The sequence below is a fragment of the Arachis ipaensis genome, chromosome B7 (genome assembly GCF_059453495.1).
Source record: "Arachis ipaensis isolate K30076 ecotype BB chromosome B7, ASM5945349v1, whole genome shotgun sequence".
Lineage (NCBI taxonomy): Eukaryota > Viridiplantae > Streptophyta > Magnoliopsida > Fabales > Fabaceae > Arachis > Arachis ipaensis.
Genome location: NC_142442.1, coordinates 20,188,442 through 20,213,949, shown reverse-complemented (window position 1 = coordinate 20,213,949; position 25,508 = coordinate 20,188,442). Strand labels below are relative to the sequence as shown.

The 25,508-nt window shown below is 29.6% G+C and overlaps 3 protein-coding genes and 1 long non-coding RNA gene across 4 annotated transcripts; all 4 read right to left on the bottom strand.

Annotated features, from left to right (window-relative positions):
* Window positions 1–2,990: 2,990 nt before the first annotated feature.
* Window positions 2,991–9,745, bottom strand: LOC148550522 (uncharacterized). Its single transcript, XM_088494526.1, has 13 exons — window positions 9,631–9,745; window positions 8,864–8,953; window positions 8,546–8,716; window positions 8,339–8,441; window positions 8,075–8,247; window positions 7,886–7,963; window positions 7,344–7,782; window positions 6,567–7,259; window positions 6,331–6,524; window positions 5,681–6,252; window positions 5,362–5,596; window positions 4,748–5,074; window positions 2,991–4,657 (listed from the first exon to the last, which is right to left on the bottom strand). The coding sequence occupies exons 1-13, from the start codon at window positions 9,743–9,745 to the stop codon at window positions 2,991–2,993; spliced, it is 4,857 nt and encodes a 1,618-aa protein (XP_088350652.1).
* A 3,451-nt stretch (window positions 9,746–13,196) lies between these two features.
* LOC148550521 (replication protein A 70 kDa DNA-binding subunit D-like) lies at window positions 13,197–15,449 on the bottom strand. Its single transcript, XM_088494525.1, has 7 exons — window positions 15,191–15,449; window positions 14,983–15,079; window positions 14,772–14,893; window positions 14,114–14,198; window positions 13,910–14,024; window positions 13,679–13,833; window positions 13,197–13,284 (listed from the first exon to the last, which is right to left on the bottom strand). Exons 1-7 carry the CDS (start codon window positions 15,447–15,449, stop codon window positions 13,197–13,199), a joined length of 921 nt encoding a protein of 306 aa, XP_088350651.1.
* A 1,822-nt stretch (window positions 15,450–17,271) lies between these two features.
* LOC110264894 (uncharacterized) lies at window positions 17,272–18,796 on the bottom strand. Its single transcript, XR_015892103.1, has 3 exons — window positions 18,588–18,796; window positions 18,229–18,354; window positions 17,272–17,417 (listed from the first exon to the last, which is right to left on the bottom strand). It is a non-coding gene; the product is annotated as an uncharacterized LOC110264894 (long non-coding RNA).
* A 775-nt stretch (window positions 18,797–19,571) lies between these two features.
* LOC107606844 (replication protein A 70 kDa DNA-binding subunit D-like) lies at window positions 19,572–25,370 on the bottom strand. The gene is made up of 14 exons (XM_088493935.1): window positions 25,136–25,370; window positions 24,821–24,950; window positions 23,670–23,756; window positions 23,358–23,502; window positions 22,997–23,264; window positions 22,320–22,416; window positions 22,093–22,220; window positions 21,913–21,997; window positions 21,677–21,809; window positions 21,398–21,555; window positions 20,513–20,636; window positions 20,227–20,409; window positions 20,059–20,124; window positions 19,572–19,945 (listed from the first exon to the last, which is right to left on the bottom strand). The coding sequence occupies exons 4-14, from the start codon at window positions 23,394–23,396 to the stop codon at window positions 19,796–19,798; spliced, it is 1,431 nt and encodes a 476-aa protein (XP_088350061.1). The 5' UTR covers window positions 23,397–23,502; window positions 23,670–23,756; window positions 24,821–24,950; window positions 25,136–25,370; the 3' UTR covers window positions 19,572–19,795.
* Between the last annotated feature and the right edge of the window lie 138 nt (window positions 25,371–25,508).

Here is a 25,508-nt window from a genome sequence, read left to right as displayed (position 1 = left end):
AGACAAACATGAATATCCATGATATTTAGGCAAAATTAATCTTTTGTAAATAACTAACATGCATTTTAGTCTATACATATACTCTTTTTAAATTAGGATAACATTTTTGTCGTTATTTCTTGAACTATACATTTTTCTGATAATATATACATGTATCTTTATTGTGTGCTTTTATAATTTAGCATTTTAAAGGTTTTTTATAGTAATTTTACTCTCAACAAAATATCATATAAATAAAGCTACGTTAATTTTAAAATGATAAAAAAATATTTATCTGACAAATTTAAATGGTGAATGATATATTAACACCAACACTAAAATATGATATAAATAAGATCACGTCAATATTAAAATAAAAAAAAAGGTGATCTAATAAATTTGAAAAACGAATAATATATTTTAAAAATAAAATTAATTTCTTCAAAACAATAAAAAAGCGGCTGAAAGTACCTATTGAACCGTTATTCTCTCATAACGACGTTAAATACGTTTTTTTATATCATTTTAGTCAGATACACCACTACAAACCCAATATTAAAAAAAAAAAAAAGGTTTCATCTTATGTTACTCATTAATAATTTGAAAAGAATAACGATAATTATAAAATCTCATATTATCTAATAAAAACTCGATCATTTTTATAAATATAAGACAATCACCACTTCTTACATTAGATTTTTGTAAGAATTATATTTATTCGTCCACTTATTCTAGAGACCTAGTAGTAGATATTAGATAGTATGAATTTCCCTCTTTATTAATGTGTAGCACATGTTCTTATTATTACATTTGTTGTGACATAATCGTGTTTAATTAATACTATTGTAGCTTTTCTTCTGTATACACCAATTTGAAAGTTAACTTATGCATGACATTTAATCATTTTTGTTCGGATCCAGAAAAATACCATAAAAATGTAACAAAGTAGACTGAACCAAAAAGAAAAAATGGAAAAAGTAGGGAAAAGTTGTAATCAATAAACACCTACATACCATTTTGGTGGGAAACGGTCAACGGTCAACAATGAAATAATCAATTTGACAATAATATCACTTCAATGTATAATCACTATAGTGAATGGCTGAGTGCCAACTAATTGCATAGTATATATAATTATATATTGCTTCTAGAGTCAGTACACCCATTTTTTTCTTTGTTTTCCAGTTAAGATCATTGATTAAATTATTGAAGGCTAAGTCCATATGTAATAAACTGGTGAACATAACAGGTTTTTTTTTTTTTTTTTTTTGGCAGGGTTGAACATAACAGCTTAACCCTACAAGAAAATTACAATTATAATCAATTGAAAACTATTTTATTAAAATCATCACTTATATGAAAATGCCTTTATGTAAAAATGATAAAGCAATATATGATGAACACATGTTATAATAGTAGTTAAATATATTAAATAATCTAATAGTTTTTAATTATTATTTTTATATACTATTTTTATGTAAATAATTACCTTCTATCAAAACCTAAATCATTAGAATTGACGAGTGAAGATCCTCCCTACGTAGTATAAACACTATAAACTATAAATAAAGGAAATATTTGAAAAAAAAATTGGTCTTCGAAAATTTTGAATTTTAAGACTACGTTTGTTTTCGAGAACAGAATAGAATAAGACACTGAAAACAGGATAGAATAAATTATAAAAATTATAAAAATTAACAAAAATATTGAAAGAAAAAATAAAAAATAAGTTGTGTTCCTTGTTAGTATCTTCGTGTCCTTCCTGTCAGAATGAACACAAAATATATTAATTCAGTATCTCTAGACACATTATCTTTATCTATGTTTTCTCTATTAAACATAATTTTATGTCTCTATATTCATGTCTCAATATCCTATTTCTGCAAATAAATACAGCCTAAAATACAAGGGACTGAGTGAGCTGATAAATTTTACTCTCTTTTTGTGTTTGGTTGGTCTTGGTCAATTTTTTCCCCTTGAGAGTCAATTATAGAAGTTGTGAAGTTGGACTTGTTGTTGACTTGTATGACTAGTCCAAAATCAAAGTAGGCTCAGATTCATTCATATTCAGCTCCCCCTTCCTTGTCAAGTCCCATTCATTTCAATATCATAATTCTCCTAATCAATCTTCAAGGCAAAACATGATTACTCATTAGATCATATATCATATGGATGGAATAAAGGAATCTCATACAATGTTTATTTCATTCTATCATATATAGTTTAAGATATTTTTTCTTGATCAATATTAAATTTATTTTTATTGAAATGATGGTAATGAAATGGTCACAATAAAATGATTTATTTTGAAAGGGAACTATGAGCTCTTTTTTTTTTTTAAATAAAAGTCTCAATATATATTTATTATTATACAAATATAAGCAATTATTTTTAGTCCTAAAATTGTCCCAAACACAGTTGGTCAATGATTTTATTTAAATAGTCAATTAAGATTAACTTTCTTATTGAAGATTTGACTAGTTTGCCTAACAAAAACTGTGCATTCATGACGGTCCAAACAGAAAACAACACTGAGAGTGATTGGGTCTTAAAAAGGAAAAAGGACAATAAATAATGATAGGAGATTTCCCGGAAGCTAGCCTACAGTAATTTGCATTCATATTATCAAATTCTACTAGCTAAATCATGATGATGATTATTATTATTATTATTATTTTATGCAATGTTAATTTATCACATTTTTTTTTACCAGCTGTGTCGCCTCACAGCCCTTATTTAAAACATATGATGCCTTTATTCCATGTAGTATTATTAATTACTAGTGTATAAACCCGTGTTCAGCACGGAAAATTTATAAAAGTAAGAAAAAAATTTATATGCTTCGATACTTAAAACAAAAATACGAAATAATTATTATTTTAAGATATTTATAAAATTATTATCAAAATCAAAGTTTAACTTAAAAAAGGAAGTAATAATTATTTTATATATTTTAAAATAAAATAATTATACACTGATACAGAATTTAAAATAAAATTAAAATATTTACATTAGAATACTATTTTTTCAAAGACTTCTCTATAAACAACATTGATAGTTGAATTTGCAGACATTCCTACGTGATTCATAAGTAAAACTTTTAAACCTCTCTTACTCTTAACTCTTGAAAGTGCCACATATAGTTGGCCATGTGTAAAAACTGGTCCGGGCAAGTACAATCCAACATGAGATAAAGTTTGTCCCTGAGACTTATTAATTGTCATGGCAAACGATACTATTATGGGAAACTGTCTTCGTTGGAATCTAACTGGGACAGTTTCATTTGTTGGTACCATATTCATTCTTGGAATCAAAGCAATATGACCAACATTATTACCCGTTAAGACTTCGCATTCTATGACATGATTTCCAAGCTTCCTAACTTGTAGCCTTGTACCATTACAAAGACCACTGGATTGGTCAATATTCCTCAGTAACATCACCGGAACACCAACCTTGAGTATTAATTTATGTGGAGGTAAACCAGAGCAATTTATGCTATTCAGTAATTCAGGACCATAGAGATCTAGTTGACTCTCCATATTCCCTTCATCCATACATATGGAATCCGAACTAAGATATAATTTTTCTCCTCCAGGAATGATAGCCATCAGATGGTTGTTGACCTCTTCAACGATGTCTAGTGTGGGAGCCAGTATAGTTCTTGTTTTGAAAAAATCCTTTGAGGATATGTTTTCCAGAATATTTGGATAAGAAAAATGAACTAACTCATCAAATGCCTGGTCCGAAGAAGGAATAACAATATCTCCTGGAAGACATATCTCAGATTCACCATCCATATTGTCACCTATTAGACCATCACCAACTTTCAATAACCACTCACCAAATTGCTCTGTCTCGTCTTGATCTGAAGCAGTCGTCCCTACAGAGAGTCTCATGTTTTTTGTTAGTTTGAGCACCTGGCAAAACTTCCAAAGGTAAGACGAATTCACTGTTGAATGAACGATATCTTGTCTCGATCCTCGTGGAATGACAGGAAGAATTTGTCTAAAGTCTCCACCTAGTACAACTACTTTTCCTCCAAAGGGCAAATCTTTGTTATATGTTGGAGAACACCTCATGATGTCACCCAAGCATTTGTCAAGCGCTTCATAGCAGTACCTACTAACCATTGGGGCCTCATCCCAAATTATAAGTTTGGCTTTCAACAGTAACATTGCTTGAGGGGAACCAGGTTTGATGTTACATACAGAATCCTCAGTTATATTCAGCGGTATTTTGAACCTTGAGTGTGCCGTTCTTCCATTGGGAAGAAGTAAAGATGCAATACTACTCGAAGCAACGTTTAACACTATATCACCCCTTGAGCGAATCTCAGCAGACATAAGGTTCCAGAGAAATGTTTTTCCAGTACCTCCATGACCATACACAAAGAAAAAACCCCCTTCATCATAATACACAGCTGTAACAATTTTATCGAATGCATATCTCTGCTCAGGTGTTGCGATGGCTAACATATCTGAGGCATTTTTCTTTAAATCATCCCTGTTAAAGTTTAGCTCTTCCCTTATAACCCTTTCGGTTAACAAAGAATTATCAACTTCAGTTGCTAAAGGCATAGGAGGATAGTCTTTCAAGGTCTTACCATAGGAATGTAAGATCTTGTCTATATCCATTAAGCACAACTGCTTAATCTCATCATCTGACATTGTTAACTCTGCATATTATACGATACCATAAAAATTCAATCAAACTAAAAATGATCAATAAGAAAGAACTTTTATCATTGTAATTAATAGAAACTCACCACTCATGTTCATCACGACTCTCTGTTGATACAAAATATCATCTGAGAGTTCATGCCAACATCTATCCCAAACATGTTCTGGTCTTGAGATATTGTTGGATGTTAATAGAATGACAAATAACCTCCTAACATATGATCCTGAGGCCCATGAGCTTGCTTCCTTAATTGCATCAATGAATTCTTTGTCATCTTGCAAGAGTCCAAGGGCGAAGCATGCATCTCTATACGTAGCATAAATTATTCCTCCAACTGTTCTTATATCTCGAAAACTCGTACATCCTCCTTGAGTATTCAAGAGAAGTCGTTGGTAATATTCTTCGGTATTTGCTGCAAAAAACTTAGTTAAAATCCCACTTTTAAGTTGTTAAATGGATTAAGCTACGCTATTTTAATTATTATGTAGCTTCACATCCGCTTAAGAATAATTTTTCTAAAAAATATTGAAAAATAAAAAATCGTATAATCTACAAATTATAACTGTTGAAAGTTATATGAACATTTATTTTCTAGTGTAGATAAATTGAATAAAATGGATATGGGGTACAGGCTGTTAAGATTTTAAATTTAAATCCTTAAATAAGTAAGATCAAAATTGAATGTAAACTCGTCATTACCTGCAGGTACATGAGTCAACCTTCCAATTGCGAAGCCTTTCTTTCGAGGAAACCACTTTGAAGAATCGTCCTTCCAAACAAACTTGGTTGGAAACTCAGCATAAGTCAGACTTTGAGCATAAGGATATGACATGTTCGCTTCCATCCATCCCAAAAACATGGACCTATGAGATATTGCTCTTTCGACGATATCATTCACATTAGAAGTTTCACCATAAACCACAGGTTGCTCATCCTCCAAATGGAATGGAAGTCTAATCACAAATGGTTCTTTCTCTTGGATTTCGTATCCAAATAGACGCTAGACTGCCTCACATGCCGAAATATATCTACAATCATAGTAATTCCTAATTTCGTCAACAACTTGTGTGGCTTCTGACGGATCACCAGCATTGTATAGAGTAGCTGTTACGCGGTCATTACCCTTGTGTACATACTTAAACAGATACTTAATAGGACTTGTTTGGCATGTGTATTCCACATTTATGTGGCACCCGAACTTGAGCAACAATTCTGGATTATACGGAACAATGAACTTATTGTCTAGTACACATTCCCTTTTCTTCACTGTTCGACCGTTATCAGTACGCCTATATTTGGGAAATCCGGCCTCATCAATGAGTGTTCGCTGTCTAAACTCTTTAGGATAGAACTTTGAACAGGATCCATTCTTCATGCAAGGTGAATTCTTGTTGTATGGACCACATGGACCATGTACCATGTAATTTTGAACAGCTCTATGTAGATTTGGCCTTTCATTTTCATCAGGAATCTCAGCTGTTATATGTTTGTCTATGTCATCTGGTGTTTGTGGCTTGAACTCGTTACTCATGAATAAAAGGATATGTGCATGCGGAAGCCCTCTCTTTTGAAACTCTACAGTACAAACGTCTGAAAATTGAAAAAGACAAATGAGCAAAGCATTACAACATAGGATTTTAATAAAGCGTTGCATAAACACAGACTTACATCCCAAAATTTTGCCAAAGATTTTTCCCTCTTTGAGGTCATCTATCAAACCATCAAGCTTGATCTTGAAAACTCGACACAATATATCAGGACGGTCTTCTGCCTTCAATCCAATGGAAGTCACTTCTCTTCTTATCTCATCCCATTCAGGGTTACAGGTCATGGTGATAAAATAGCTAGGATATCCTGCATATCTGCAAATTGCAAACGCATCTTTACAATTATTCATCATATACCTAGGTCCACCGGTAAAAGTACTGGGAAGTATTATTCTTTTCCCAAGCCTTGCAGCATCTACATCCCCGTTTATAAGACTTTCATGCAGACATTTGTATTTATCAACCCTCAACTGTGGTTGTTTACACCTAAAGAATTTTAACCTCTCTGATTCCACCATTGTGTAGGCATCTACCAGAAACTGTTGGAATAATCTCTTTGATCTCAGAATTAACGGAGATTCACCCGTCCTTTTCTGTAGTCGAAAAGCAAAGAATTGTCGCAAAGTGATTGTTTTGTTTTTCTTTGTAGGTCTAGCGGAGATAGAATCTGATGTTGCAATACCCAAACGAAATCCATCCTCCCCATACGGAAACAACAATGGATATTGCAAGGCTAAATAAGATGGATGAAAAACATCAATCCGCTGGAGCTTTCTAGATTGACTCTCTATAATAATATCTCTATCATTACTAAGTTGTTCGACATCGCCAACAATCAATGCAGCCACTTCAGATGCAGATGGCAAGTTGTATGTCCTGCCATCTGTAGTCCTTTTACTAATCAACTTAAGCTTTATGTTTGTGCAATTTTCCTGTTGGTATCTATCTCTTGCATAGCGAAAACTCTTTGCCAAACTATTATATCTATCTAGCATGTTTCTTAATATTGCCACAATTTTCCTATCTCGCTCATTTATAGCTTCATTGGAACTGCGAAAAAAAAATAAAATTTATGTTATTTTCTCTCACAGATAAGAAATAACTAAAAAATTTGACTGATTGCATGAAAATTACCGAAGTGTGCCTATTCGATTATCAATCTCATTTTCTGTGTCATAGATATATAGCTGGACAAATGTTAGTCGCAAACTATCAGGAGGAAGTAAGCTACCAATGCTATGGTAGTTTTGACCCCCAAGCTTAAAAATTGGAGGAGCAGTCCCATTGTTCACCCCACGGTCAATTTTTCCAGCCATTGATGTAAAACAAAACATTGAATTAAATGTCCTTATATTTTTTAGGAAATGAATACTTCTTTGATCTCCTCCAGTATGAAGCTGAATGAGCTCATCAGGAGGCACAAAAAGTAGAGGAAGCTCAATCTTTCCTTCCATACAACATAATGAAAACTTTGGTTGGGGTGACTGTTTGGATTTAGCAAGCCTTTCTCCAGACCACATCCATGCTTTACAGTGTTGACATTGATAAATAGGATTTCCTATATCCCATACATCTGTCGAATGAACTCTCTTTAGCTACTCAGTTGTCATACCGATACAATTTAGTCCATGATGTACACAGATGCAAATAAGCATACAGATAAAAATTTTACATACCGTCTAAGATTTCTGAGGACGGTATAAAATTATCTTCCATATCCACATCCAACATTGAATCATCATAACCATTCAAAACTACAGTAAAAAAATTATAAAAAATGCAAACATAATCATTTTGATGTATTACTAATAATTCATATATCTTGTAAACTACAAACTTAAATTCTTGATATAGTGAGAAATTACCTTCATCATCAACTAAAGGGTCAACACGTTGGCCACTGTGTGTGTCAGCACTTGGTAGATGTGTCTTAACAGTCGATAAATTTACATCTTCATAAAGTTGTGCCAAATTAATAGACACCGAAGCAACAACAGAGGAAGATTGTCCTTTTTGCACCCCAATCATAGTAGAACTTCTTTTCAAAAAAGTTAAATTTCATTCAAATAAACCATAGAAACTATAGAAAAAAAAGAATATAATAATGACGACTATCTTTTCTAAATTACCTTTCTATTAGGCACGATCGGTGGAAACCGGAGTGTGATGGAAGCTGATTTTGTGAAACGACTTCGGTTAGATTATTGACGGGTCCTTGTACACTGGAGTATGCTAGAATTGTAATAAATCTATGTTATATAAATGATTTCCGATGAAGTATAATTTTTGTTAAATATTGGTGTATGAATCATTTGGCAATCATTCACTATACGTACTATTTGTTAACACGGACAGTGGAGTTCTTGTCAATGAAGGATCCGTCTGTAGAGTTAAAGATTTAGATCTTATCTCTGATGTAGAAGGTCTTACATAATTAGGAGGAGTATTTTCCTGTCCAAAAATTTCATGCGAGGCACAGTGTATACCATGCATAGATAGTTGCTTCCCTATGAATGAGTAATGAGAAATATATAGAAAATTTTCATCATTAAACCGATATAAATTAAATTTAGATAAATATGAGTCAATTACAGTGAAAAAAATGTCACATTTATCTTTACTGGATTGTAAACTGAGAATATTAGATGAGGTACCAATTTCTCGACACACTGTTCTTTGACTTGTAGTAATATGATGCACATTTTTATGTACGTCAAAATTTGTATTATTGTTGTTCTTCGACACTGTTAAGTCAAAAAAATAAATGAAACACAAATAATAATTATTCAATTAACTAATCTCGTATTTGATTTTATATAATTTTAGTAGTATACTTTCGTAGTTAAAATTTTTTTTGTATTGGTTTAGCTTTATTGAATTATTTTTTAAATTATTAAACTAAATCAATGAGTATTCATATCATATTATTCAAAATATAACCAATCATCAGTTAAAAATAAATACAATGCAATTTAAATAACAAATAAAACTCTAAATTTAAATATAATTTTAAAATTTCAATTTATTTAAATCGAGTTAAATAGATATACACAAAAGCATCAAATTTTATATTTTCCCAATTAATATAGAGTTTTATGTATTAATTTAGGATAAATAGTATATTATTTTAAATTATGATAGAGTATATTTTAAATAATATTAAATAATTAATTAACCTAAATAGTATATGAAGATTTGAAGATTGCATAGTTTTTATGTAATTTATAGCTTATTAAATATGAGTTTAAAAAAAATTATAAAGATGAATAGTTATTTTTAGTTTTTAAATCACTAAACTAAAATATTTAAAAAAATTATGTATAGTACAAACTACTTCGCTAATATTCTCAACAATAATAATAGTTTAAACTGTAATTCCCATAAAAAATAGAAATTAAAGAAGTTTTAGAAGAACACCTACCAAAAGCACCAAAGAAAGCAGACTCATTATCATCAAGTCTTTTTCGTTTTCTTGCCAAAATTATCTTTCGTCTTAACCTTGCAACCTTCGATTGTGTGATTGGAGTGGGATACATTATCGTTGTTAAGTCACTTATCTACAATATACTTCTTCCGCAACAATGAGCTACGAATACAAATTTTCAAATTTTAATACTTATTTTGAAATTAAATTTTGAATATCCATTAACTCACAATACTGATTATTTATTGATTAATTTATGAGGTATCAATTTTTACTTAAAAAATAAAAAACTTAATTTTTAAATATGTAAAAATATATTAACAGTGACTTTTAATTCACAAATTAATAATCTAATTAAAATGGATATATATATATATATATATATATATATATATATATATATATATATAACATTATATATTATTAAATAATTGATTGAAAATATACACTCCTGCACGACAATTTTTAAATTTGAATTTAGAAGTATTCAATAAATCACATTTTTTAATCAACCTATAACACAAAAATTAGTTAAAGACAAAATATTCAACACAGAATAATTTTAGTCATTTAAAATTTAAATATTAAAAATTAGATTACGTATTAAAAATTAAATACAACTTTGTGGTATGCTTCAATAATAATAATAATAATAATAATAATAATAATAATAATAATATACTTTTAAAAGGTGGTACTGCATGTTCTCCGTGATATGTAATTTTTAAATTTATTTTATAAATAATAAAATATATAATTTTGGATAATTACATTGAGTGAATAATAAAAATTAGTATCCAAATTAACAAACTTTAACCTATCTGATAAAAGAAAATGAAACTTACATAAAACATATAAAAATTACATAAAACATAGTGTATTATGTAGTAACAGTATTTTTAGAGAGTGTATAATAATCTTTTTTTTTTCAAATATTTAACAATTAAGCTATATTATATTAATTCTTTTCAATTACTAAACTAATAAGTTTATAACACGTGAACAGTAAAAAAATAAAATTGTAAAGAAGTTGAACAAAATAAAACCAAAACACTAATCAATAGAAGACTAATCAACACTTAAAAAATTTATTTGAAATGAAAAAAAATAAATAAAACTTACATAAAGATGTGGTGCAATGTGCAACAGTAACACCTTCAAAAGGATATCTAATAATCAAATATTGAATATGAAAGATTATATGTAATTGTAGAGTTCTTATATAGAGCTATTGTATTTTGGGCTGGGCTAAAATATTAATGTGTATATGTTATAATTTGTTGGAAAGAATCAAAGATATTATTTTATTTTAAATTAATAGTTTTCTTTTTTGAACGAAATAAAAAGTTTCTATTTACGGAGTCATAAATATAATATAACATACTTTAATGAGTCACAACAGCATACAACACCAACACCCTAACAATCACTCTCATTCAGTAATTTCTCTCATTTAATAATATGTTTTATTTGATAATTATACGTTCAATGATTAACTAATAATAAATTAAAAGCACTTTTTATTAATGTTATTATTTTATTTCGAAAAAATTCATATACTAATTTTTATTTGCAGATTTTGAGTTTAGGTTGAAGAATTTAGAATATAATTAATATATATCGGTCCCATGTCATAATTGCTTAAAACTTGTGCCATTTTCTTCGTGAACCACTCCTATTTCTGAATATTTTTCTGATCTCTAAACAACTTCATGAATCAAAATTTTTCTCTAAATCTCGATTTTAAGCGGGGGGGAGAGGAGGGAGAGTGGAGGGTCACTGTTGTCAAAATAGAGACAACGGGCAGCAACTCTCCCACATCATCTAACTGTGTGTTACCAGGAGAAAGAAGAGAGTTTTTATCAACAGAGAGAAAAAAAAATTTTAAGTAATAATATAATTGGAATAATTCCACAAAATTATATAATTTATTTAATTAATTTTATTAAAAATCAAGACAATTAAACATAAGTCACCTAATATAAAATTAATAGTTCAGTATTAGAATCTTAAAATAATGCTACATGAGAATATAATCGAATATTGAAATTTTATTATTCTTAAAATTGATAATGAAACCTTTTTATTTCATTATTTTATTTTTCATAAAATTATTTCATTATTTTATTTTTCATAAAATTTTTTTCTAAGAATAAGTTGAAAATAGCATATAATAAATAAGTGACTCTATTAATTAGAAGTTGGTAAAATCGCTATCCTTCGAGTTAATTCTAAATTATAAAATTGGAAGAAAAAAAAGTGTTAAGTGTAGTGGAATTTTGGAATCCATGTTGAACATTTAAAAAAAAAAAAAACACCACCAAGAAGCTTAAATGATTGTATCTTCTTTAAAATACGATGATTGATCCCACCCAAATAATAATAACTTGAGGAGTAAGGTCGCTGAACGCCAATGACTATTGTTTGATATACAGGTCAATTAGTCAATTACTTTCTTGTTCTTTTTAGTCAATTACAGAAATAGCAGATATAATCATATAGTCAAAAAATCTGTATTCTAAAAGTATTCAATAAATTTTAATAAAAAAAATAACATCTAAAATAATAATTATATATATATATATATATATATATATACACGCTAACAATACCCATAATTATCTAATTATATATTAGAGTCATGTTTGACTTGTATCAAAATAAAAAGAAAGTATTTTCAATGTCATTAGCATGTCCCAAAAAACATAGATAATTAAATAAAACAAAACAACAATTATTTAATATAAAATATTTTAAAATTTGAATAGTATCTATTCTCTCAATAAACATTAGTCATAGCCAAGACTCTACCAAACCTTTAAAACATGCTCCTTTATCTCCATTACATGAAAAACCTCATGTTTCACAGCAGCTACTTTTTAATGGAAGGAGCACCAGACATGTTGAACTCATCCAACAGACGTTTCAAACAAAATAAAACAAAAAAGTATAATTAAGATTTTAACCAAAAAATAAATTCCAAAAATATAAAAGAGGCCATATAAGTGAAGACTAAATGAATACCCTCACAACAGGTTTTTTAATAACAGACAAATTTTCCACAATTGGATCAGGTGACTCATCACAAACAGAACATCCATCTTCACCTCGAGGCTACATAAAAAAACAATGAAAAAAATAAATAAACAGAATCTCATATTTGGCAAATTAATCCTTAATATACATAGTCTAAAAATTAACAAAAAATAAAGAAGAAATCATACATGCATAGGGTTAATAGGACCAGCACGGGGTACACCAGATTTTACTGGGCCTTGAGTGTCCCTCCACCTCGGTAAATTGGAAGAATCAGAACGTATCACCGATACATCATAAGAATCGCACCATCCAGTAGTTTCTACTTCGACCTTGAATAGAAACTCCTTATCAAGGAAAAACTCATTAAAACCAGTAGGATCTTTGCTTGCTTTCCCTTTTTCCTACACCAAAAATTTTACATTTATATCGTTTTAAATAAACAAACATATCTTATTGACAATCATAACGTGTTCAACGAAATTGGTTTCACGTACATTCAACTCTTTCACCATCTCAGTACAGGTTCATCCGAATAGTGCTGCGACCTCTTTATCGAACACAACAAAGTTCGTTGTACCAGTACCATCAAAAACCAACAAATTCAATTTATACCTGTTTTTTTTTTAATTCAAAAACATCAATTAACACCTGGCCTATCACCCTTTAGTTACAACAAAATCATAAAAATGATATTCAACATAATTTAGATGCTCAAACACAATTTTTTTTTAGATTTATCAGTTTTCTAGATTTTAGCCTAGCAAAGGAGACTTTGGTATAAAAGTGTTGTAGTTATATGAATTTTTTTCTGTGCACTCTATCTTTGTTTGCCAGCTTTTTTTTGTGGCTAAACCAGATTTCCATCGACCAAAGCAGTTTTTGTTTTTAATAAATATTAGTATTAAGCCAGATATTGCTAAATCATTAAAAATCAACATAATCAATTAGTTAACTATATTGCATTTTTATGAAAAGATTGCACAAATAAATCTAATTAGAGTAATACCTGTCAACCACATTATTCACGTCCCTATTACAGCCATCGCAGAAGTATTCATCCGCATTAGCTTCTGCCTTCACGCTGCAAACACATGATTTATACCACCAACTTGGAACGGGTTCAACATCAAGAACAGTGGCCCGAACAACATAGAATCCAACCTATATAGGAACAGTTTGAAAGTTTTAAAAAAAAATTAACCAAACGAAAAAAAGTAGTTTTATATAAAGCACTCACATCCGCAGCAGCACGTAACTCCTTTATTGTCTTCCTCCCAATAGAATATAAAACTTCATCTTCATCAAGATATGCTGATTTGCCAGAAACCACAGACAGGTACTGCGAGATCTCTCTATAGTACACACTACTTATCAATCACGATGCCACAAAAATACAGCCAATATGCACAACCATAAATAATTCACAATATTGTTACAATACCTTTTTCGAAGCATCAAAGCCTCAGGAATATCTGGATTTATCAAGAGTCTAGTACCATACATAATGTTCTGCACAATATTGGTACCTATATATAACAATCATTGTTTAAATGAGTTGTACAATTATACATGACAGAAGAATTATCGAATGGAAGGTAACCAAAAGTGTACTTAGATTTAAAAAAATAACTATAACCTACCGTGAACCTAATTAATTATTAAAACTTTTTATTTTAGCAATGACATATTAAAAAAATATTCAATGCAAATATAAAATAATAAAAAGTATTATATAATAACAGAAATATAGTTTAAAATTATATATTGATTAATTAATTCTCGAGTAATTCAACATAGGATTTACAATCAACGAAGAAAAAAAAACTGCTGATACCTCGTTTATCCAATTTTATATAATAATAGTTTGTATCACTTCAACCAATTAAATTTTAGAAATTAAAAACAAAAAAGAGAATTTCCAATGATATTTAAAAAAATCTCTACTTATCTCAACTGTTTTTACTATATGAAAATATTGATGGCATAATCTTCCTTCTAATGACAACCTTTCATGAGCCACCCATTTTGCATCTCAATAATTAGTAGAAATAGTTACAATAAGAATATAATTATTTGATAGTAATCAAATACTCACGTACCTCCAGCATTTTTTACTCTTACAAATTGAAAAATAACTATTGGCAGTTGTTGATCGCCCGATGCTAGAAAATCCTTGATCCGGTCCACTATCTCTCCAAGAACAACAATATTAAGCCGTAAACTGTATAGAAATGCAAATTATTTAGAAAATAAAAGATTACTTATTTAAACATATTAAGTGGTGAGTAAGGATTGTTGGAAAAAACGCACCCGTCATTCTCAATATGAATGACCATCATGTTAATAAGTTTACCATCGTTCATGTATTTCCTCTCACCCTCCACGCCGGCCATAACTCCAGCAACGTCTTAAATAAATATCAAACAGAAAAATGTACCCAAATCACACCTTTTAGTGATATTTTGTCATAATTAAAAAAAAAATCAACTTGTGTACTTGCCATAAATTATACACTTACCAACCAAAAAAGGATGATGAGGAGAGTATCCCATAATTTCCCTAAAAGGAACTAACTTAATACCATATAACGGTATTGCATCACAGAAAGAGGGTAAGACAGTAGTTCTATCTTGAAAAAATAACCGAAATTGATGCGATGTTGTGCGATACAACCCACAGTTGTTGTTAACTCCAAAATATGTAAAAACATACACAGTTCCTTCCGATATCAATGACTCGAACACAGATATCAAATCCTCACCTACAGAAGCATGCATAGTTGTTCCCTATTTTTTCACAAAGAAAAAAATTTTATTATTCACTTTCTATAGGATCTCATTGTGGCATGACTTCATCATATTGAAGATAAAGTTGCTTCATATATATTAAAAATAAAAATATAAAATACTGTTAATAAATAGTTATGGCCTAGAATTAATATATATCGGTCCCATGTCATAATTGTTTAAAACTTGTGCCATCTTCTTCGTGAACCACTCCTATTTTTGAATATTTTTCTGATCTCTAAACAACTTCATGAATCAAAATTTTTCTCTAAATCTCGATCTTAAGGGGGGGAGGAGGGAAAGTGGAGAGTCACTGTTGTCAAAGTAGAGACAACGGCAGCAACTCTCCCACATCATCTAACTGTGTGTTACCAGGAGAAAGAAGAGAGTTTTTATCAACAGAGAAAAAAAAAATTTTTAAGTAATAATATAATTGGAATAATTCCACAAAAATATATAATTTATTTAATTAATTTTATTAAAAATCAAGACAATTAAACATAAGTCACCTTTAATAAAATTAATAGTTCAGTATTAGAATCTTAAAATAATGCTACATGAGAATATAATCGAATATTGAAATTTTATTATTCTTAAAATTGATAATGAAACCTTTTTATTTGATTATTTTATTTTTCATAAAATTTTTTTCATTAAGAATAAGTTGAAAATAGCATATAATAAATAAGTGACTCTATTAATTAGAAGTTGGTAAAATCGCTATCCTTCGAGTTAATACTAAATTATAAAATTGGAAGAAAAAAAAAGTGTTAAGTGTACTGGTATTTTGGAATCCACGTTGAACATTTAAAAAAAAAAAAACACCACCAAGAAGCTTAAATGATTGTATCTTCTTTAAAATACGATGATTGATCCCCACCCAAATAATAATAACTTGAGGAGTAAGGTCGCTGAACGCCAATGACTATTGTTTGATATACAGGTCAATTAGTCAATTACTTTCTTGTTCTTTTAGTCAATTACAGAAATAGCAGATATAATCATATAGTCAAAAAATCTGTATTCTAAAAGTATTCAATAAATTTTAATAAAAAAAATAACATCTAAAATAATATATATATATATATATATATATATTATACGCTAACAATACCCATAATTATCTAATTATATATTAGAGTTATGTTTGACTTGTATCAAAATAAAAAGAAAGTACTTTCAATGTCATTAGCATGTACCAAAAAACATAGATAATTAAAAAAAAAACAAAACAGAGCCAATAACAAATTGAAGAAAAATTTTACTAAATAATACAATTTTTTTTAGTCCTATACCTATAACAAAAAATGACGCATCAGCCAATTCAAATGAAACACACTAAATATAAACATATTATGTAATACAATCATATTGATAAATTATTTTGGCTTATAAAATTATATTTCCTTAATAAAATTCTTTAATGCAGAATTTAAACCAAAATAAGACACATTAATTTTTAAAGCATTATTTAATTATTATAGGACATTATAAGGATAATAATTAAAATTATATAAATTTTCTTATGAAACAAAATTTAAATGAAACAATATTTAACAGAGTTAAAATTTAAATCTTTTTTTACTGTAAAATATTCTTTTATAAAAAATTTTCTTGCTTTTCTTGCAAAGAAATATATAATTGGGTTTTATTCTTGTTCAGTTTTTAATTGAATGGTCACAAGAAAATCTTAAAATTGTTGAGATTGAAATTGTAATAATTATGAGTGAGAAACATACAAATGTGGGACTATGTGTATAAAAATAGAGAAATAATTGTATGGATAAATAAATTAGAAGTACCTGCTCATCCATCAATACCATTTCAATAGAGCTACTGGACTTGGGGTCTTTGAATTTTGGTAAAGACCAGAGTCTGATTACTCTGACATGAATCTTCCAGCTCTCTTTTGGCGGTGCAATCATCTCTAACAAATCATATTGTCTATCCATTTTTTCTCTAGATAAAAAAATAAGAGCAAACGTAAATTATAGCAAGTATGTATGATAACAACATAAGACCATACTTCCTAGGCTTTTATAGCAACTAAGAAGAGGTATATTTTTTGGGTAAATCACTTTAAAATTAGACTGCATCCAAAATCATATTTTTTCCATAATCCAAAAGAAGAAAAAATCTGTCTTGATAATTTAAAAAATAAAAAAAGATTTGAATTGAAAATACCGCTCTTATTCTATATCATAAATACTGTTAATTAAAAGTAAATTGAGTAAAAAAAGATATGAAAATAACAGCTGAATTCATGTCTTCCTTTAAGAAAATATATATATATATATATATATAATAATACCCATAATATATGTATCAGAAAAATCAATAATATATACGTGTACAGTAATACATATAAAGAAAGATATTGTATTATTTTATTTCGAAAAAAATCTCATAATTTTATTGTTATTTTCTAAACCATGTATCATACGTAGCAAATTTAAGATAATTTTATCCAAATCATATGCCTTTTTTATGAGCTTAAATTATTAGAAAAAATAATTTTATAACATAGTATCATATTTTTTATAATTTAAAATTTGAGGTATTGATTTTTATTGAATCCAAAAAAAATATTGCAACATAAGACAAATAAAAAAAATAATATATAAGATTTAAACAAAATAAAAAAATTACGTGAAAAGACGTATTAAAAGAGGAATCAATTGTATGATAAATTTAATTATATATGGGTCGCATGCAATTTGGGATTAGGGTTTTAAATTACATATATTAATGAATTAGTTCAGAGACTTACCATGGTTACAACCAAGGTTCTGAGAACAGGGAAAGGACCCAAGAAAGGATCCATCGGGAAGCTGTTGTTAGGACTGGGCATGTTTGTGTGCAAGTGTTTCAAGTTATTGGTTTTTTTCTCTATAATCTAAAACACAAAACATACAACGGTGAGCTGAATAATCAAATAATAATCTACAAATTTTACAAAAACACAAAGCAGCAGCAGTACAACAGATCCAGAACCCCAAAATCAAATAATCATTCAACGATTTCAACAAAACAAAATCCTATAATCATTCAATAATTTGTTGATTTTAGAAGAGAGATCCAGAGAATAAAATGAAAATCGAAGAATAGGTGCACACCAAAGCCACTGACCTTTGAGATAATGACGCCGAGACGACAGCGACAAGACGACCGCGAGCAACAGGAAGAATCCGACGGAGGATGGGCGCCGAGTGATGAAGAAGACATCAAATAGGGGATCTGACCTGGAAAAACACCGACAGTACAAAGAGAAACTCTTCGGACAGCCACGGACGGCGGCAACCGGTCACTCCGTTTGGCGGCAGTGGAGGCTAGCTAGGGTTTTCTCTTCTTGTTATCTTTGAATGAAAGAATGAATAAAGGTAACAAAAGAGAGGAGGGAGACCAGCATGCAGTAAGTGTTATTCCTTTTTTGTTTTCTTTTGTTTTATTTATCTATTCTAATTTATAAAAGTAACAAAAGAGAGGAGGGAGACCAGCTAACGTGTTCTTGTTTTCTTTTGTTTTCTTTATTTATTCTAATTCCCTTTCTGTTTTCTTTATTCTAATTCCCTTTTTATTTTCTTTTGTTTTCTCTATTCATTCTAATTTATAAAGAGACTACTTGTGATTGATCAGATTCTCTACACTTATTTTGATAAACGAAAAAATTGATTAAAAAAAGTTCTCATTTCTGTTCATTGAATAGATTCTATCTATTTTAAAATAATTGTTGTTTTAATTTTAATTTTTAGATTCATTAAAAAATTAAAATATGCATTTTAAATTAAAATAAAAGCCATACCTATTTTAAAACTGAAGAAGTATATGATAATGATAATAATAATGATGATGAATGAGCAAATAATTTCAGTAATGCATGATTTATTCCCAAGTTCTCAAAGTAATAATCATATCCATGAGAGAGGGGATTCCAATGCAAGGTTCAAGATATTCCAAAACCAAACATGTTGTGCATAGTTGAATCTCACTCAACTCTCCTTGCAATTGCCAACATATTATCACCACCACCAATATTACACTTATTTCTTCAACGGACTTTCATTTTTTTATATAATTATTTAAATACTAATAATAACAATAACTATTTATTAAAAGAAAACACACTCAAAATCTTGGATTAAATAAACAAATATACGAAACAACTCTTGTATCAAGTTATAAGAGATAAATTAATGTCAACACAAAAATTCTGAAAAATAAACTGCTCATATATTGTAGATCCTAATAACTCTCAAACAACCATAGTTCATTCAAATAATAGTTTAAATAAATTATTCTCCTATATTTTAAATCGAACTGTGTAGAGGCGTGTTGATTTAGTCCTCCCCCACAACCCACTTCCCTTTCTTAGATTTGGATGAAACTGACTCCTCTCCAATCTCTTCAATATGTTTCTTAGCTCCGAGAATCTTAGAATTATGTTTCTCATCAACTGCAGGAGATGGAGTTGGCTCACTCTCACAAGCCTGGGATATGCCATCATGTACCAATAAATATAAGAATAATAATATTTTAATTACTATGTAAAAATTAATAACATCACTGTAACAATTTAAATTGGAAATCATTTGACACAAACCTTAGAAGTGTTGTATGGACCAGTAGACAAACTCAATAGTTCAGAATTTTCATGGGACAAAAGGCCCTACAAAACAATTGATTCAATAAAAAGATATCATCAAAATCTAGTTGATCTGTTTTTCTAATACAAAAACAAAAGAAAAAGTTATTAGACAGAGGGGATTACAGTGTCGGGATTGTATTTATCCAAGAAGGCAGAGACCAGAGAATTCTCATTAGTCATTCTCAGCACATGAATCGCATATGGTTCATAAGAGTTCAGATTCCTCATCTTGAGTTGCACTTTGAAGATGAACTTAATATCCCTAAGCTTATTAATCTCTTCGGGACAGGAATTTTTCTCAACACCCTTCACAGTTAGGGAAAAAAAACTTCATTCATGCTCTCATAAGTAATAAAAATTAAGGTATAGTCCAGACTATTAACACAAAAAAATGAATATGACATCAAACCTTAGTCACACAAGACTGCCTAAGGTCCTTAGCAGAAACTCCAAGAAACTTTGCAGCTTCTCCATCGAACAAAACAAAAGAGGCAGCATCGGTGTGGTCTATCACCCTTATGTGGATGATGTACCTATTATTCACCAAAAAATATATAATCCAAGAACAACACACTACATAAATCTTACCAATAATCAGTGTCTATACTATGCTATTACTGAATTGGATGCAAATAATTTTTTAATAGCTTACCCAAGAGTCTCCATCCCACAAGGAAGAATAAAACGTATCAAATGGAATTAAAAAAATCTAAAAGCAAGTGACCCCGTGAACAAATCAAAGCTAAATAAACCAGTAGCCAATAAATTTTTTTATATTTCCCTTGTGAATCAGAATCCAAAAACACAGAAATAGCAAGCCACAAAAGTAACTTTGCAATGTGATTTCAATAATAGTTAATCTAAATCTCCAACCCCACATTCACACAATTATCACCGACTGACCATAACAAAAGCAAAAATTATGAGCAGTGCCTTTTAATTAAAAAAAAATTACTAATCAAGTAGAATTTTACAACATGTAATCAAGAAAAAAATAATAATCATGAACAGTGTAAAACTTCACATCAAACTCAAAAACAACACATAAGATTCTATATTCGATCTGGAAACTCAGAAAGGGGAATTATCCAAGAGTCTTCATCCCACAAGCGAGAATAGTTTAAAATAATCCTTATTATATATAATTCATAAAAAATGTTATAAAAATACCTATTAGAATAATAATAATTTAATAGTGTATGAGCAAATAATACAAATGCATAGATTACACCATTATCTTCGAGGACAAAGAGTATATAATGTGTGAATGTTAAAGAAGTATCGTGAGTCATACCTTGGCTCATAGAACCCGTAGTCTCTAATGCAATTGGGACAAAAATATTTTTTATCAAGTTCCTTCAAGCCACGACGACACTTCTTACATCCTTTGTACCACCAACCAAATTCAGTCTCAACTTCTTTAATCGTCCCGGCTGTAACAAATACAGCATCCTAAAATCGATGGATGGGAGGGTACAACACATCAATTGAGATTATGATCCAACAAACATTAGAACTAATACAATAAAAAAATACAATAAAAAAAGGAAAACTAATAAAGAAAGAATTTTACCTGATTATGCTCCTTTATCTCTGCAATTGTTTTGTAGACTGACAGACGCAAAAAATCCTCCTCATCTGAAACAGGTTGACCACAGACCAGCGGCATTATGCCTTGTCCGTCAACAGGATCCAATTTGTTCACCCTTGCATTTTTAAATCAGAAATTATGAAATTTGTCAATAGTTTAATAATCAAAAGCATTGTATAAATAATCTGCTGACCACAATACTGATCTATACACTGTACCTCGCAAAGAAATCCCTGGCAGCTGGAAACTCAACATTGATAAACAGTTTTGAATTGTAGTTTGTGTTAGATACACCCATGACCCCTACAAAAGACATAACAAAACAAAGAAAATACCATAAGCATATGATGACAGAAAACATGCATTTAAATACCAGTAAAATAAACAAATAAACAAACCACTATAAAATTTCATCTTGCCCATTTGGAGAATAACCACATAGGTAAGACACGGGTGTTCCTCTAGATATTTGAGCAATTCAAAAGCAAAAGACTGCCACAACGTTACCCTTAATTTCTGTCCACCCCTATAAGAAATAGCAATTCTTGTAGATTAAAGAGAGACACAAAATTCCAAAATAAGATTTTAAAACAAAAGCCACTATCAAAAAGATATTAAGTATTACTCAAGATCATCAAGTTCTATGGTGATATAACTTGACGGCTTCCCGTCCCGTGTGAATTCGACCAAGTTACCCTTAGAAGCAAGCTGACCTATCACATCTACAAAATAAAAGCACCAATCTATTGATTAACAAAACTCTATATGCCCAAATTTTTCTCTTTGGAATCAACGCATTTTATTCATGTTGAAATCAGATCCCTTTAATTCTCTTAAAAATAAAAATAATAAAAACTGTTAATAAATAGTTAGGGCCTAGAAATCGAAGTTCCTGAAGAAACAAAATTATAGGACATTATAAAGATAATACACAAAATTATATAAATATTTTTATTAAACAAAATTCAAATGAAACAATATTTAACTGAGTTACAAATTATATTATTTCTTAATATAAAATTACAGCAAGGGAATATTTGTTACAGAAAGGGAATAATAAAAAAATTCTTCCTTAATATAATATCTCAATGAAACAAATTTTAGATTAATATTATATGAATCTACAATAGTTGAGACTTGAGAGGAATAGTAACAACCATCAATTGAATCCATATCTGTCCACTATATGCTCATAATAAAAAAAGACAGCAAATGGTGCAAAACAATATATAGGATTAAAAAATTAGACTTTAAAGAATTAAACAACACATGCATCATAGATTAATCTAACAAAGTACTTACCAACTAAATAACCATCTTCTTTAGACTCTGATTGAATTGTTTTGAACAGAACAAAATTAAATCCGTTCAATGGAACTGAAGAATCTTGTACCGGACGCACAATCGTGTCCCTCTTGAAATGGATCCTAAATTCGTGTCTAGTAGGCTTGAACTTGATGGTATTCAAAGCAACTCCAAAATTAGTGACCACGTACACGTTGCCCTCAGCGAGTAAGCCCTCGAAGATAGGAACAAATATGTCTTTTACAGTGCATTGAATTGTATCTCCCTGAATGCATTAATTTTATAGAGTCATAAATAAATGAGGTTTATTGCTCAGTCATTACCAAAATAAATCTGAAATGAAAAGAGAAAATTTTACCTCTTCATCAAGGACAACCATCTCAATAGGTGCCTTCATCCCAGATCTTGCAAATTGAGAAACGGTCCAAAGTCTAATGACACGTACTTTGAGCTTCCACACCTTATGCGCTGGACCAGCATTGATACACTTGATGAGATCATACCTAAAAATCAAAGACCTCATATTTAGTGAAAGATAAAAAAAAACTTATTGTGAAACAATCCACATGGCAGTAAACAGTCTCACCTAGCTGCCATTGCTACCTGCCACTACAAAATTACTTAAATAAACTGAATTTCAGTGTAGATAAAGAACAAATGTGGTGATCACCTATGCCAAATTTATAGAGTCACAGCACTGTTCAGCCCCAGTATTGGTAAGGATTGCAAGAATCTTTACGTTCCTATCAAAATCCAGCTAAAAAAAGGGAAAGTGTTTAGACTATTCAGGATTAAAGAATCTGAATCATATCAATAAAATCAATAAATCAATAAATCAATAAATAAAATAAAATTCAAAATTAGGTTAGAAATCAACGGCCAACATTTAATGTGTTCCATTTACATGGCAAACTGGAGTTTAATTCTGAAAAATCAAAATAAGAAGCAATATATGCTGAAGAGGAAATCACCATATTTACATACATTAGTAATGTAAAAATGAATTTTCTACTTAATATACTAAAACTGAATAAGTAATGTAAAAATGAATTTTTTTAAATTATATTAAGTAAAAAATTCTGAATAAAATATATTATATATTAGTAATGTAAAAATGAATTTTTTTAAAATTAATTTTTTATTTAAAATTAATTTGGCTTATTAACCTAAACAAAATTTTTTTTAATTAAACTTAGATTTATTTTTTTTGTTAATCTTAACCATATGTATTCCTACATATTAATAATAAATTTAAAAATAAAATAATTATATTTATAAATTTTATTTTAATATAAATACTAATATATTTTTTTATTAAATTTTTTTGCCTCTTCAAATATTTTTTTCAAGTTCCGTCTGTACTCCTACGTACTCTCATTTTTTATTATATTAATTTGTATTTAATATAGAAAATTTGGAATCATAAGCTATTTTAATTTCAAGAGGTACAGACTAAAGGCGTTATGAGAATTAAATTTGATATATAGCACCAATTTTTTGTTTCCTAATCTGATATAATTTCCAAAAGATTTGTTATCAGTACCTTCCATATATGACCAAAGATTGTGTTGAGAGGATAGTATCATATTTTCTATAATTTAAAATCTGAGGAATTGATTTTTATTGACTCCAAAAAAAATATTGCAACATAAGACAAATAAAAAAAATATATAAGATTTAGACAAAACAAAAAAAATTAAGTGAAAAGACGTATTAAAAATAGGATCAATTGTATGATAAAATTAGTTACATATGGGTCGCATGCAATTTGGGATTAGGGTTTTAAATTACATACATTGATTAATTAGTTTAGAGACTTACCATGATTACAGCCAAGGTTCTGAGAACAGGGGAAGGACCCAACCAAGGATTCATTGGGAAGCTGCTGTTAGGACTGGGCATGTTTGTGTGCAAGTGTTCCAAGTAATTGGTTTTTTTTGTTCCGTGTAATCTAAAACACAAAACACACAAAGCAGCATCAGTACAACAGAGCCAGAACTCATAAATCAAATAATCGTTCAAAGATTTCAGCAAAACGCAAAACCCTATAATCATTCAATAAATTGTTGATTTCAGAACAGAAATTCAGAGAATAAAATGAAAATCGAAGAACAGGTGCACACCAAAGCCACTGACCTTCGAGATAATGACGCCGAGACGACGGCGACAAAGCGACCACGAGCAACAGGAAGAATCAGACCCAGGATGGGCGCCGAGTGATGAAGAAGACATCAAATAGGGGATCTGACTTGGAAAACACCGACAGTACATAAGAAAGACTCCTCGGACAGCCACGGACGGCGGCAACCAGTCACTCCGTTCGGCGGCGGAGGCTAGCTAGGGTTTTTCCTTTTTGTTTTCTTTGAATGAAGAAATGACTGAAAGTAAGAAAAGAGAAGAGGAAGACCAGCAATCAGTAACGCACCGACATCGCATTAGGCAAACCGAATGTATACCGGTCCGGTCCAATTAATGTATTTAAGTCAAAGGATTATAAATTAATGTATTA